The following is a 15,612-nucleotide window of genomic DNA, read 5'->3' on the forward strand; positions in this document are numbered from 1 at the left end:
TTTGAGTGTCCCAATGATCCTAGGAGCTATGCTGTCTGGGGCTTCATGCCCCTGGTAGGGTCACCCAAGGCAGACAGGTCCTAGGTGAGAGACCAGACAAAGAGCAGCCCAAAGACCCCAATGATGAAGGAAAACTTTGGACTTGGTGTTCCCTCGCCCGGACGCGGGTCACCGGGGCCCCACTCTGGAGCCAGGCCTGGAGGGGGGGCACGATGGCGAGCGTCTGGTGGCCGGGCTTTTACCCATGGAGCCCGGCCGGGCTCAGCCCGAAGAGGAAACATGGGCCCCCCCTCCCATGGGCCCACCACCCGTGGGAGGGGCCAAAGGGGTCGGGTGCAGTGTGGGATGGGTGGCAGCAGAGGGAGGGGACCCTGGCGGTCCGATCCTCGGTTGCAGAAACTGGCTCTTGGGACGTGGAATGTCACCTCTCTGGTGGGGAAGGAGCCGGAGCTAGTGCGTGAGGTCGAGAGGTTCCGGCTAGAAATAGTCGGTCTCACCTCGACGCACGGCTCTGGTTCTGGAACCAGTCTCCTTGAGAGGGGCTGGACATACTTCCACTCTGGAGTTGCCCAAGGTGAGAGGCGTCGGGCAGGAGTGGGCATACTTGTTGCTCCCCATCTCGGCGCCTGTACGTTGGGGTTTACCCCGGTGAACGAGAGGGTAGCATCCCTCCGCCTACGGGTGGGGGGACGGGTTCTGACTGTCGTTTGTGCTTACGGGCCGAACGACAGTTCAGATTACCCACCCTTTTTGGAGTCCTTAGAGGGGGTACTGGAGAGTGCTCCTCCTGGGGACTCCCTTGTTCTGCTGGGGGACTTCAACGCTCACGTGGGCAATGACAGTGAGACCTGGAGGGGCGTGGTTGGGAGGAACGGCCCGCCCGACCTGAACTCGAGCGGTGTTCTGTTGCTGGACTTCTGTGCTCGCCATGGATTGTCCATAACGAACACCATGTTCAAGCATAAGGGTGTCCATATGTGCACTTGGCACCAGGACACCCTAGGCCGCAGTTCGATGATCGACTTTGTCATCGTTTCATCGGATCTGCGGCCGTATGTCTTGGACACTCGGGTGAAGAGAGGTGCGGAGCTGTCCACTGACCACTACCTGGTGGTGAGTTGGCTCCGGTGGTGGGGGCGAAAGCCGGTCAGACCTGGCAGGCCCAAACGTGTTGTGAGGGTCTGCTGGGAACGTCTGGCGGAATCCCCTGTGAGACGGAGCTTTAACTCCCATCTCCGGCAAAACTTCGAACACGTCCCGGGGGAGGTGGGGGACATGGAGTCTGAGTGGACCGTGTTCCGTGCCTCCATTGTCGAGGCGGCCGATCGGAGCTGTGCCCGCAAGGTTGTCGGTGCCTGTCGCGGCGGCAACCCTCGAACCCGCTGGTGGACACCTTCGGTGAGGGATGCCGTCAGGCTGAAGAAGGAGTCCTATCGGGCCTTTTTGGCCTGTGGGACTCCGGAAGCAGCTGATGGGTACCGGCGGGCGAAGCGGCATGCGGCTCGGGCGGTTGCTGAGGCAAAAACCCGGGCGTGGGAGGAGTTTGGAGAGGCCATGGAGAAAGACTTCCGTACGGCTTCGAGGCGATTCTGGTCCACCATCCGGCGTCTCAGGGGGGGGAAGCGGTGCAGCACCAACACTGTTTATAGTGGGGATGGTGTGCTGCTGACCTCTACTCGGGACGTTGTGGGCCGGTGGGCAGAGTACTTCGAAGACCTCCTCAATCCCACCAACATGCCTTCCACTGAGGAAGCGGAGCCTGGGGACTCTGGGTTGGGCTCTCCAATCTCTGGGGACGAGGTCGCCGAGGTGGTTAAAAAGCTCCTCGGTGGCAGGGCCCCGGGGGTGGATGAGATCCGCCCGGAGTTTCTTAAGGCTCTGGATGTTGTAGGGTTGTGTTGGTTGACGCGACTCTGCAATGTCGCATGGACATCGGGGGCAGTTCCCCTGGATTGGCAGACTGGGGTGGTGGTCCCCCTGTTCAAAAAGGGGGACCGGAGGGTGTGCTCCAATTATAGAGGGGTCACACTCTTAAGCCTCCCTGGCAAGGTCTATTCAGGGGTCCTGGAGAGGAGGGTCCGTCGGATAGTCGAACCTCGGATTCAGGAAGAGCAGTGTGGTTTTCGTCCTGGTCGTGGAACGCTGGACCAGCTCTACACCCTCGGCAGGGTCCTGGAGGGTGCATGGGAGTTCGCCCAACCAGTCTACATGTGTTTTGTGGACCTGGAGAAGGCGTTCGACCGTGTCCCTCGGGGAGCCCTGTGGGGGGTTCTCCGGGAGTATGGGGTACCGGGCCCTTTGATACGGGCTGTCAGGTCCCTGTATGACCGGTGTCAGAGTCTGGTCCGCATTGCCGGCAGTAAGTCGGGCTCGTTTCCGGTGAGAGTTGGACTCCGCCAGGGCTGCCCTTTGTCACCGATTCTGTTCATCACTTTCATGGACAGAATTTCTAGGCGCAGCCAAGGTGTTGAGGGGATCCGATTTGGTGGCCTTAGGATCTCATCTCTGCTTTTTGCAGACGATGTGGTCCTTTTGGCTTCATCAGATCGTGATCTGCAGCTCTCGCTGGAGCGGTTCGCAGCCGAGTGTGACGCGGCCGGGATGAGGATCAGTGCCTCCAAATCCGAGGCCATGGTCTTGAGCCGGAAAAGGGTAGAGTGCCTTCTCCGGGTCAGGGGGGGTGTCCTGCCCCAAGTGGAGGAGTTTAAGTATCTCGGGATCTTGTTCACGAATGGGGGAAGAAGGGAGCGGGAGATCGACAGGCGGATTGGCGCAGCGTCTGCTGTCAAGCGGGCGCTGTACCGGTCCGTCGTGGTGAAGAGAGAGCTGAGCCAAAAAGCGAAGCTCTCGATTTACCGGTCGATCTACGTTCCCACCCTCATCTATGGTCATGAGCTTTGGGTCATGACCGAAAGAACGAGATCGCGGATACAAGCGGCCGAAATGGGTTTTCTCCGTAGGGTGGCTGGGCTCTCCCTTAGAGATAGGGTGAGAAGCTCAGTCATCCGGGAGGGACTCAGAGTAGAGCCGCTGCTCCTTCACATCGAGAGGAGCCAGTTGAGGTGGCTCGGGCATCTGGTCAGGATGCCTCCTAGACGCCTCCCTGGTGAGGTGTTCCGGGCACGTCCCACCGGGAGGAGGCCCCGGGGAAGACCCAGGACACGCTGGAGGGACTATGTCTCTCGGCTGGCCTGGGAACGCCTCGGGATTCCCCCGGAGGAGCTAGAAGAAGTGGCTGGGGAGAGGGAAGTCTGGGCCTCCCTTCTGAAGCTGCTACCCCCGCGACCCGACCTCGGATAAGCGGAAGAAGATGGATGGATGGATGGATGTTGGTTCGCTATGTACTCCACAATTTATAAACGAACAGGAGTTTCTATTCCTCCGATATTAAAGCATAAATCTTCAGATTATATATCTTGGACATGTTCCGCTTTAGTACATTTCTAAATGGGTTTATTGCACCCTGAAAAAGGTTACTGGCCTAAAACTGAACCAGAACTCTTTTTTTTGCTCTATTTTGTGCACTGATAAACACACAAGCTAAAATGTTGACCAGATTTTTTTCCCCATAATCTTTGCATCAGTGTATAACAACAGCACATATAAGTGCATATATAACTGCAGAAAACTTGCCAGGAGAAGCATAGAAAAAAATAATGAGAAGAAAATTACAAACTTACAATACTCTTGAAGCAATTGTACAAAATGTGACAAGTAAAGTAAGTAAAAACAATTTAAGATTTCCATAATTTTAAGTTGGAAACAACCCTGTATGGTTGTTCTTGCTTTTCAATTAGTTGAAAGCAAATATTGTTTGAAATCTACCAATTAAACTGGGTTTTCTTTTAAAAAAAAATGTGCATTTGAAATTTAAATTTAGCTTTATTGATTAATGAATTGATAAAGAAAACCATAAGATTAATTTTGCCAAAAATGTTGACGTGCTAGCCATTTGGGTGCACTAAGCACAAATGTTTTTTGTAGCATATTAAGTAATATTTAATTATTGAATAAAATGTAATATAAATTTGCTTCATGTTCTCAAAACAAAGTAAATAAAAATAATAAAATTATTTACAATATTTTGTGTTTTAAAGGTTTACTTGCACCTCAATTAGAAAACGGAGGTTCTTTGGGAATGTCCATCCATCCATCCATCCATTCATCCATTCATCCATCCATCTGCTGGTGCCTATCTTCAGCTAACGTTTTGTGAATGTGACGTTTACACATATAAAGTACGGTTAGAAATGAAAATCTGTTTTATTACAAGTTAAAATAAAATAAAAACAAGAAATATTTAAGTATATCTGTAAATTATGCAGTTAATGCTTTAGAAAAAGTAGCTATAAGAGAAATAAAGGCAACAGTTAAAAATTAACACATAAAACAACAACCGTAAACAATTCCCTATTCGGACTACAAAGACCATCACATCAACGAAGCACGTCGCAGCGACGTCAACGTAATGAGACAGCGTCCTTATAAACGTAACATCCCCGGATGTCGGTCTTTTTTTCATAGCTAAGGTAAGACAACCTTGCCTTCGTGTAACTGTGGGAATAAAGATCTGTTTTCATCTGTGTTACAGAATAAAACCGCAACCCCGTAATGTCATCCGCTGTAACAGTATACTTAGATGATACCGTCTACACCATTATTTCCTTGATTTGTCCATCATGTCGCTGTATTTAGGAACGTTTTAGTTCAACGACGCTTCTAGGCCGGCGGCTAGCCTGAATGAAGTCTACAAAGCTAGCCGAGCCGCTTGCTTTAAAATGCGTCTCCGGCCATTCTCCGATAGATTTCGTAACAATTTAATAACAAGATGTGATGTTGGTTTGCTTTAATCAGTAGCCTTAAATTATAAATTCACATGTAAATAAGCAGCTAACAAGGTGGCTCTGCTACTGTGCTGCTAACGTGTAGTCATGCTACATGTCATGCCGCTGGTTTGCATTAGTGTTGCAAGCGAACATTGAAAATACTATAAATATATTGTTTTTGTTTGTGCTGCTCATTGGGTTACTGGTTCAGATGCAGCTAGGTTTTAGGTTTACGTTTTAATTGTTAGTGTTATTTAGCTCTCGTTGAACTAAGGTTTGAAAGCTCTAAGCTAGTTTTGTTACTGAAGTTATGGCTTAAACAGTGCTGTAATACTAATTCATCTGTTGCTAATTCAAGCAGGTATTGTTCATCATCTGTGAACAGAATTTAATGCATAAGATTTGGTCAGCTGTTTAAATGTGCCTGCTAAATAGTTGATTTGAAATAACACTTCCCTGTCTTATATTTGTATCAGATGGCAGAGGGAGACAAGAAGAAGTCTGCCAAGAAGAAGCACGGGAGCCGGAACCCGGTTCTGGCCCGGGGCATCGGCCGCTACTCCCGTTCTGCTATGTACGCCCGCCGGGCAATGTACAAGAGGAAGACCAAGACCACTGAGACCAAGGTGAGGTCCGGTCCACAACGGCATGAGTCGATATAAAAAACAATCTGAAAGCACATGATGAGACATCGCCGTTTAATCCCAACTTGCTTTTGTTTTAGATTGAGAAAAAGATCAAAGAAAAACCCAAGGCCACAGTTGTGAAAACTGTCGGAGGAGACAAGAATGGAGGCACCCGTGTTGTAAAGCTGCGCAAAATGGTGAGTGATGGGTGAAATGTTTTAAAGTTTATAAGCTGCTGGACAAATATTTAACATTTACACAAATACTTTCAGACGTAAATAGAATCGAATTCAAGACAGAACACCGGTGTTTCCTTTTGATTTTTCTTTAATAATCTTAAAAAGGAATCTCTAGGATGAACAGATTTAGTTCAGAGTATTAAATTCTTACAACCAGAATATTTTACTGTGTTGTAACTTTTTGCATTGGAGCAGTAGTCCCCAAATAACTATGTGTCTGGTCTTGAGTTCCTCCTGATAAAATAACCTATAGGCCAAAAATAGCAATAAGAAAGCATATGCATTGTATACATTGTGAAAAAGGTGATAAAAGCTGTACTTAAATAAATAAAAGCAGCATATTGGAAAATAAATCAGCTGTTGATGGGGCTTGATTTGCTGTTGTGATGCTTTTTAACAGAATGTGACATTTTTTAAGGTTCAGATTATTTTAAAGTTTGGGAACCTCTGAATTAGAGGAACACTGGCTGGTTAGTGAGTTGAAACATTTATTTGGCTTAAATTAAGACAATGTGCTAGTAGCTTAAAACTCTGTCCCACATAAGAAGAGTAAAAGTCCCAGAAGTACTACTTTAGTTTCAATATTTACTGTGGGTTTGGTAATATTTTTGAACAACAAAATTGGCCTCTCTTGTGAGGGAAATGTTAGGAGACCTGTGTGAGACACTGCACAGCAACAGGTAGGGGAGGGACAGCGCTGCTTTTACTGTTCAAAGGAAATTCCATTGGTTTTTCCATTTTTCAAGTTTGTAAACACCAAGTTTCTATTTCAGTATGAAGACGTTTGCTGTTATTCTAGTCTATAAAATCAATATCTTTACCTCCTGCAGCCCCGCTACTACCCCACAGAGGATGTTCCCCGTAAACTGAGGAGCCATGGGAAGAAACCCTTCAGCCAGCACAAGAGGAAGCTGCGCGCCTCCATCACACCTGGAACCGTCCTCATCCTGCTCACCGGGCGCCACCGCGGAAAGGTAATCGCTTGTTTGAACGATTACAGATCAGGAAATGGATATTTGTTGTAAAGAAATGACCAACACAATAAAAGACTGGAGGAATTGACTTACAAGGGTCAAATATTGGTCATTATCAAAAGGATAATAACAAAAAGTCAGAAATTTGTTGGCCAGTCCTTTAAGATCCACACAAAGAGACTATTTTGTTTCATAGGTGTAAAAAATTATTTCAAAGGTTAGATTTTTTAGCATTTTAAGTGCAACTTCTAAAAAAAGAAAACTTAATCATTATCTTTAGTTTTTATGTTTTTTCATGCTTGCATTGGAGAACAAAAGTCACTTTTCACTGTTAGTGGGAAAATTTTAATTTTCTATGGTGTAATTGAATGAAAATTTATTTAAATAGGGCTGGGTGATATGGATTAAAAATAAAATCTTATTTTTTTCGGACCAAATCTGATTTCCAATTTTAATCAATTTTAAAATTTCTTTTTTCTTTCCAAAAAGAAAATACAAATGACAGAAAATGCACACATAGTATAATAGTTTACTACAAGAATTGTTTAAATTCAAGAATATATTCTTAATATTACAAAATCAAAGGAATTGTACCTTAAGAATGTCTTAGTTACAAGAAAGTCATTTTAATGAGAAAAGGTTTGGATAATTTTTGTTAATGAAATTGACTTCATTCTTGCTTTAAAGAAAAAAAAAATCTTTGTCTGAACCTTATATTTTGTGGAAGAGTTGACCTGAATTCAAAGTCCAAATAAATTGTAAAACATGGCGGCCTTGCTGACATCAGTCTGAACTATGGAAACCAAAAATTAAATTAAAAAAAACAACAAAAATTTGATTAATCAATTTATCGCCCAGCCTTATAAAGCATTATTAGAAATTTACTAGTTTTCATGGAAATATTAGCTTTGCTATTGATGTTGCACAAGCATTTTGTGTGTTATGTTTTGCACAGATCAGTAAACAGTGAGAGCACTAAAAACAGAAACGCATCCTGAGTGCATCAAATGTTTTTACTCTAGAACATTTTGGGGGTTTAGTTGCACATTTGATCGAACTCTAATCTCACACCCTCAGTGCAACAGAGGATTCTCTCCCACTCACCTGCTGTATGGCTAAGTTATGGCAACGAGCGTACCCACACACACTTGTCATGGTAGTTTTCTGCCTGCACCGCTTCAGATAAACAGATTGGATGTCCTGGGAGAAATATTTGTAGCGCGCGGTGCGTTGTTCTGAAGCAGAATGCCTTCAGCGCTTAAGATTAATACTGAAATGATTGTTTTTCAGCGCGTGGTGTTCCTGAAGCAGCTCTCAAGTGGTCTCCTGCTTGTCACCGGTAAGGCTGCAGATTGCATAAGCAGTTATTATGCAGCTGGAAAATCTTGTTGTTTTTTTTATTTACCAGGGTTTGTATGAGTGTTTGAAATCCTTGAATTTTAGATGTCTTCAAGGTCTGGAAAGTGCTTGATTTCTGTATATTCAAACTGCAGTTTTGTAATAAAATGCAATCAAACGTTTGATCAAAAGCTTAAATTTGAAAATTTTTTATTTACAGTTAAAACCAGATATTTTTATGCACATAAAAAAATTTAGTTTCTCACTGTCTGAAGTTAAGACTAAACTTGTTTTATATCAGTTAAAATCACCAAAATTATTTCAATTTTATAAATGCCAGAAAACTTCGCAAAAACATTTGAGATTTTTTTGGACTTTCTATTTAAACATTTAATTTGAGTAGGAAAGTCAAATTAAATGCTTAATTTGATTGTTTAATAAAATTAAGCATTTAAAATGTGTTTTTATTGAAACAATAAAAACATAATTTATGTTTGTTTCAGTGTAATTAATATTTATTATTCCTAATTACTCAATGACTCAGGAAAGTGTAGTTGAATTAAATTGACTTGTCTTTCATGTATAGGGTGGGTGAGACATTTCAAAACATCAGATTTTGTTATATTTTAACTTACTTTGCTCCTGCTGTAGAGTACAAGACATTAATAACAGTGATCAGATATATCCTATTTGAAACTGCATTTATTAGTTTGATTGTATTTTATTTTTCTATCTCCAAAGTTTGTACATTTATGAACGGGGGAATTTTGAAGGAGTTAATGCATTTCCTCAAAGGATGTACGAGTATTTATCTATAAACACCCTTCAACCTTGGTTTAAAAATTGCTTGAGTTTTACTGTGAGAACACAAACCTTGTTTTATCCCAACGTTGTTTTTGTCTTTTTTCAGGCCCTCTTGCCTTGAACAGAGTCCCCCTGCGAAGGGCTCACCAGAAATTCGTTATCGCCACCACCACCAAGATCGACATCTCTGGTATGAAGATCTCCAAAACCCTCAACGACACTTACTTCAAGAAGAAGAGGCTGAGGAGGCCCCGTCACCAGGAGGGAGAGATCTTCGATACGGAAAAGGAGGTAAATTGGTCTCTAACTGCTTCCGTAGCGCCGTAGTGTTCCTAGCGACCTCGTTAACCTGTTGTGTAATCTGCAGAAGTACCAGCTGACGGAGCAGAGGAAGGAGGACCAGAAGGCGGTTGATGCTCAGCTGCTGCCCCTCATCAAGAAGGAGCCTCAGCTGAAAGGATACCTGCGCTCCACCTTCGCTCTGACTAATGGCGTTTTCCCACACAAGCTGGTTTTCTAAATATGTAATAAAAACTTACCACCGTCTATTGACTGACTCGTTATTTTACCTCCACTTCCATGTGTATCATGGAGTTTTAATGGCTTCTGCTCATTTTCTGGATAGAAACGTATTTGTAGACTGAAGGTTTCATGAGTTTAATGCTGAAACCTTCAACTAAGGCTGGGCAATGAATCAATAATTAATGTTGCGATAGATAATGTGATCAATATGTTTGATAGAATGTTCTGGAGAGATTAATCCCTGAAATATTCTAGAAAAATTTAGAAATTTCTGAGTTTGATGTTCTCAAGTTTTTTCTAGGGCTTGTTGAGCAATTTAAGAATGTTGTCAAAGGTGGCTAATGATCTTGGGTTTTCATGGGTGAATTTTTGAAAGCTGTATTTTCACCTTCCTGGAACCGAGGAACGGTTTATAAATGAGGATGAAGCTCTCAACTACTTTTGAAGGTTTTGTCAGCACCCAAGAGTTGCAATGCTGCCAATCCAAACTCCTTGTGACAAATCTTAATTATAGTAATATTAAATAAATTATATGCTTTAGTCTGGTTTGTCAGATTAAAAGTATCTTTTGAAAATAACCTGTAAGCAGGTATTGAATACACTTTACATTAAGCCCACCTTTCTGTTTTAAAAAAATGGTTTAATTGGTTTGATATATTGTAATTGTAGATGTCATGTTTTCTATAGCTGTTCATAATTTAGAAAATATCAAAATCAGTTTTTAATATATTAAATGCTGGAGCTAATGAAATAAATGATCTTTTCAATATTTTAATTTATTGAAAGAGTGTATAAAGTTAGTGACTGTCGGAACAGACTGAGCACTCGTGATAGAAAATATGTAGGATACAAAGAATCTTTGCTAACAGGCTTAACAACTGATTCCAGTTGTTAATTTTTGTGGGTTATATGTCCTGAACAGTCACATTTTTAGTGAACTACATACACTTGTAATTGATTAATCATCCGACTGAACATTCAGAGCAACATAAAGACAGTTACAAAGTCAGCCTTCTATCACTTGAACATTTCCAGGATTAGAGGACTAATGTCTCAGCGAGATCTAGAGAAACTCATCTGTGTGTTTTATCTTTAGTCGCATTGATTTCTGCAACAGTGTGTTCAGAGGTCTGCCTAATAAATCAGACAACTGCAGCTAATCCAGAACGCTGCTGCTTGCTCTCTGACTAAAACCAGGAAGATCGAGCACATAAACCCAGTTCTAAAGTCCCTACACTGGCTCCCTGTAGCTTAAAATACTGTTAGTATAAATCACTGAACGGCTTAGCATCAAATTATATTAAAGATCTGCTGCTGTTGTATCAACCTTCCAGATTCTCAGGCCTTCTAGTTTTGTTCTGCTCTGCAACCCAGAACCAGAACCAAACAAGGAGAAGCAGCATTCAGCTCCTACGCACCAAAAATCTGGAACAAACTCCAGAAAATTGACAGCTGTAACACTGAGTTCCTTAAAATCAAAACTATAAACCCACCTGTTCAGTTGCTTTTGAAACATAATGAACAGTGAACAAAACATTCAGACATGTATTGATGATTTAATGATGGCTTTTGATAAAATGTAATGTCTGTTACTGGTGACTGTATGTGCTTGATGTTTTCATAATGTAAAGCTCTTTGAACTACCTTGTTGAAATGTGCTATACAATGAAACTTGATTGATTGCACTCTGCCTCTTACAGATAGGAACCAGCCCCCTGCTGCCCTTCAAGGTTTAAGTTGGTACAGAAAATGGTTGATCCGCCATAATGAAATGACCAGAGCACACATTCGACACAGACTGTTTCACATTTACACTTTAATTAAAAAACCGACATGTCTAATGTAACAAGACAAAAATAAATACAAGTGTTTTATCTCTTTAACATGGCCACGGTTTATATAGTCAAAAACAACAAAGTAGAATGCAGCACAAAAAAAGGCAGCGGCCCCTCGCCAAGGAATGATAAGTGCCTTTCGAAGTCCGTCAGTACTGAATGGTCAACGGAGATTTGGGGAAATGCAGCCTTCCCTTAACCGGACTTGAACAGCAAAATGGCTACCTGACCCAGGTAGAAGTAAATGAAATGCTTGGTCTCATGAGTAACATAGCTCCCAAAGTTCCTCCCAACAATGCAGTGCCATGTCGGGTTGTATTTCTTGTCAAACTCCTGTAAGGAACAAAAGAGATATTCAGAATGATCAAATATGCAGGGAATTGTTTTTTATTTAGCAAACAATCCAGAAGTTGTTCTCGAATTAATGGGTCAGCAGTGTTATGTAGAGCTACATCACTAAATGTTTATTAAATTGTGAGCAGAAATTATTGGCAACATGCTTTCAGTTTCCTGTATTATGCTCTTGCTCCTATACATGGATGGAGCTTTGGCACTAAATTATTTAACATTATTAATAGCTTAGAATTAAATTACAGTCTTTGAATCTGCAAATATGTACACCCCAAAACAACAGTGGAGGGATGCCACCTCCCCAGTCCTCTATGGGTATTATCTATACACTTAAGATGGAAAGGACGAGCTTTTGTTAAGTTCTGACATTTATTTATTGACATAAATATGCTTGCTTAAATAAATTTAGCAGGGCCTAAAAAACCACGCTCTAAGATATCAGTTGGTTTTTGGTAAATAAATAATTTTACCAAGAGACTAGGGGTTTATTTTTAAAAAATGAGGATCAAGAATAAAATGTAAATTTGCAATTATGCATAACATATTTGTATAAAAACTCCTGCAATTCTTTTCCAACTTTAGGTTGTGGTCTGTCATCCCATCATTCTTAGTGGCCACATGTACCAAACAAACAAAAAATCTGATGTTTTCCAAACATGGTATACTTTCTTGTATGAATTATGGTGATTTTAATGTAGGTATGCAATACACAACTATTTGAGAACAAACCTTCAACCCCAAGTAAATTAAATGTAACAACAGCAAGATCTAGACACACATGCTTGGCATAGTCACTAACATTTTGGTTGATTTCTGGGGCAATTGAGAGATTTGCTCAAATGATGCCCTGTTTTTAAAGGACAGTTTGAATAAAAAATTGTTTTGGAGACACTATATTTTCATCCGGACTAGGCCTAGAAACTTTGAGGATGATGTGTATCTATCTAGCAATCTACTGTGACTGGATATTTCTAAAAAAAATACCTTGCATGGGTTGGGCACTAAAACTGGATCCAACCCATGGGGCCTACACCCTCCTAAATCCTAAATCCAGCCCTGGTCACAATGCCAATAACATGACAAAATCTTCAAAAACCTATTCAGATAGATTGGTATATTTAATAAGTTGAAGATGGTTTCATGTGGATTTGTCTGTTTAGATGTTGGATGCTTCATGATGGAGAAAGCCTTTATTTATATATACCTTTTTAATGTATGCAGCAATGTCTTTCTCAATGTTGTACTTCTCCAGGGCCTGTGTGGCACACTCAACGGCGTCCTGCTGCATGTCCTCCGACATGTCGGCATTCTTGATCACTGGCTTTCTGTCAGACATGGCGTTGCTCTGGGTAACCAAAACACAGCGGATAATTTATCATCCTGATGAGGGCATTGACACACACTCATACATAATGTGACTGTAGAGGCTGCCTGAGGGTACCAACACTAATCAACAACGGCATTGGGGGAAATAAAGCAGTGGACACGTCAAGATCATAGAGAGAAAAAAGAAAATGTCTCTTCAGCGACGACATTATTACATAATAACGGATACATAATGTTTGATCGAGCCATTTCTACAAGTGTTACATAACTTCCATCAAAAGGCTGCGAGATGAACGTGCGCTCTGCGTAGTTTCTATGGATACTCAAGACATTTAAAATTACCGTCTACATTTTTACACCTATAGTCTGATTAGAGGATCATGCTAAAACTATAACTCCGGCAACTCCTTAAAATGCATTAGCCACTAAGAAAACTCTCCCCAGTTGTTTTTAAATGTGCAGGAAAAGATAAAATGTTTTAAAATATATTTTATAGTAAGTCATGTATCATGGGAAGATGTTTTTTCTTGCAATGATGCTGCTGATTAGCTGAAACCAAGAACACCAACAGTAATTCAATACAATGGAAAAAAAAAAAACAATTTAAAAAACGCGTTCGCCAGTAAAAATATATTGCACACATAATAAACTGAACAACTCAAATACAGCTCCGTGAATGCACAAATTACCACCCTACCTTCAACGGAAGCGTATCAAGCGATGAGTAGTTTAAATGGGATAACTGCTCTTGGAGCGACAACTCCCGCGAAGTGGTTGACACAAAAGTGATGTGGGTGTGTGGCGGTAGGATACGGCTGCCTTGACTTCCTCCAATTGGCTACCGTTAACGCACAAAGCGCTCTCATTGGTCAACTGGTGCGTATCCTTCTGGTATTTCTGCTAGCATTTTATTTCAACCCATCATGCACCGCGAAACAGCCGTTGTCAGGGCAACGCTTGTATATAGCGGGGTTAACGCTAGCGGGCTAATTGCTAAACAGTGAATTGTTTTCTAATGCAGTAAAGAAATATATTTTCCATCGTGTGATTTTTTTATTTACAGTTTCGGTAAATAAAAATATTTACGTTGTGTAGTTGAAACGATTTTTTTTCTAAATTCAAAACTATAAAAATCTAGATATTATAATGGTATGAATTAGAATTTGTACATAACTTCTAAGAAACCATGACCTTAGAAAGCCAAGTCTGTAAAAATATTCTATAAAGTATTAGTCAATAGGTTCAATATAATTTTTACAGAGGTTTCCTGTAATTAATTTCCAAGTCAAAATTAGACTTTTCCAAACTGAAGTTTCCATATGTTAGTCTTTAAATATAATACCTTCTTTAAAATATAAACTTTAAAGAAGGATGGACAGATATATTGGATAGACAAATGGGTAGATAATAAATTGATACATGGATACATTTATGAATGGATGAACAGATTAATGTGTGATGAGACTAACATTGATGGATAAATTAGATTACCAAACTGATGGATGAAAGGTTGGATGAATGGACAGATCAATAAATGGATGGGTTATTAGCTGGATGCATGCACGATTAGTGAACAAAAAGATAGATGTTTAGATAAATTCAACACTTCTATATGCATCTATTTATTACATAAACAGCATAAAGAACAAGTGCTTGAAGAATGTGTTTTGAGTGATTCACTCAACTATAATGTTCACAGTGGGACAAGGAATTAAGTGTGAAAATATTTTTTCATATTTTATTTTCCTTTTCTTCTCAAGATTTTATATTTTAGCAGTGTGCTTAATGTAGAAGTACATCAAACTGTTAACTCCTTGGAAAAATAATTAGCTTTCGTGCATCCATATAATTTACTAAAAAAGATAGAAGTCAAAACTTGTAGGCATTAGATTCACCAATGAGAATGGAATAGCAAATTTACCAGAATAAAAGCATAATGGCTCCCAAAGATGAGCTACAAAATTAATTCAAATTCAAAAATACTTTGATCTCAAAGGGAAATGTAATGTTGTTTTTGGAAACTCAACATGAAAGCTGTTATCATGCATCAGAGCCAGATTGAGGAAATTAAAAATATAGAGATTCCCTGCCAGTGTTAAGAAGGAACTGGGGATAAGTGCAATAATGAGGGAGTAACGTTGGCAGCACAAGAAAATGCCTGATTTGCAAAAAAAAGCAGAGACCGAGGTCTACTATGCCAGACAGGAATCAAAATTTAGGTCTTAAAAGACCCCGCTTTTAAAACTAATAACAGGTTCTTATGACGATGCCAGGCAAACTGCACAAAAAACCTTTAAAACTTAAGCCAAGTAGCTGGAGGAGTGTACAGAAACATCTGGAGCTGGAGGTCATATCAATGGGTGGTGCAGAATACCAAAAGTAAAAATATGTGGGACTTGAAGATCCAGACTGACAGGCACCTCATGTCTAACCAACTGATCATATGTGATAGTTGACAGACAAAAAGACAAATGATAATATCATGTAGACCAATGACATTAAAAAATCAGTTTTGTGCAGTTCTGTATTAGTAAAATGTTTCCTTGGTTTCATGCTCATATTCAAATGATAGGGTCAATAGAGGCTGTTGAAGAACTTGGTAAGATGCTGCAGAGTTAATTTAGCCATTTGTGTTACCTTTGGTGCAGCAACAAGTGGAAATCTTGCCCTCGAGGACTGGAGATGGACAACAGACTACCAAGATGATGTGCAAAATGTTCAAACTCAGATATATTACTGAACAAAATTCATGAAGAAGCAACAGGCAGATA

General features: G+C 41.0%; 2 protein-coding genes across 2 annotated transcripts; one reads left to right on the plus strand and one right to left on the minus strand.

Moving 5' to 3' along the window:
• Positions 1-5,279: 5,279 nt before the first annotated feature.
• Positions 5,280-9,355, plus strand: rpl6 (ribosomal protein L6). Its single transcript, XM_032579212.1, has 6 exons — positions 5,280-5,452; positions 5,551-5,649; positions 6,522-6,665; positions 7,956-8,004; positions 8,914-9,098; positions 9,175-9,355. The coding sequence occupies exons 1-6, from the start codon at positions 5,303-5,305 to the stop codon at positions 9,325-9,327; spliced, it is 780 nt and encodes a 259-aa protein (XP_032435103.1). The 5' UTR covers positions 5,280-5,302; the 3' UTR covers positions 9,328-9,355.
• A 1,770-nt stretch (positions 9,356-11,125) lies between these two features.
• dynll1 (dynein, light chain, LC8-type 1) lies at positions 11,126-13,757 on the minus strand. Its single transcript, XM_032579510.1, has 3 exons — positions 13,539-13,757; positions 12,720-12,860; positions 11,126-11,497 (listed from the first exon to the last, which is right to left on the minus strand). The coding sequence occupies exons 2-3, from the start codon at positions 12,849-12,851 to the stop codon at positions 11,360-11,362; spliced, it is 270 nt and encodes an 89-aa protein (XP_032435401.1). The 5' UTR covers positions 12,852-12,860; positions 13,539-13,757; the 3' UTR covers positions 11,126-11,359.
• Between the last annotated feature and the right edge of the window lie 1,855 nt (positions 13,758-15,612).

This window comes from Xiphophorus hellerii, chromosome 12 (assembly GCF_003331165.1).
Source record: "Xiphophorus hellerii strain 12219 chromosome 12, Xiphophorus_hellerii-4.1, whole genome shotgun sequence".
Lineage (NCBI taxonomy): Eukaryota > Metazoa > Chordata > Actinopteri > Cyprinodontiformes > Poeciliidae > Xiphophorus > Xiphophorus hellerii.

Excerpts from the sequence above, each read along its gene's own strand:
- rpl6 (XM_032579212.1), top strand. The coding sequence starts at position 5,303 with ATGGCAGAGGGAGACAAGAAGAAGTCTGCCAAGAAGAAGCACGGGAGC. Across the intron at positions 8,005-8,913 it reads TGGTCTCCTGCTTGTCACCG|GCCCTCTTGCCTTGAACAGA; the intron begins GTAAGGCTGCAG and ends GTCTTTTTTCAG. Across the intron at positions 9,099-9,174 it reads TCTTCGATACGGAAAAGGAG|AAGTACCAGCTGACGGAGCA; the intron begins GTAAATTGGTCT and ends TGTAATCTGCAG.
- dynll1 (XM_032579510.1), bottom strand. The coding sequence starts at position 12,851 with ATGTCTGACAGAAAGCCAGTGATCAAGAATGCCGACATGTCGGAGGAC. Across the intron at positions 11,498-12,719 it reads TTGCTGCATACATTAAAAAG|GAGTTTGACAAGAAATACAA; the intron begins GTATATATAAAT and ends TGTTCCTTACAG.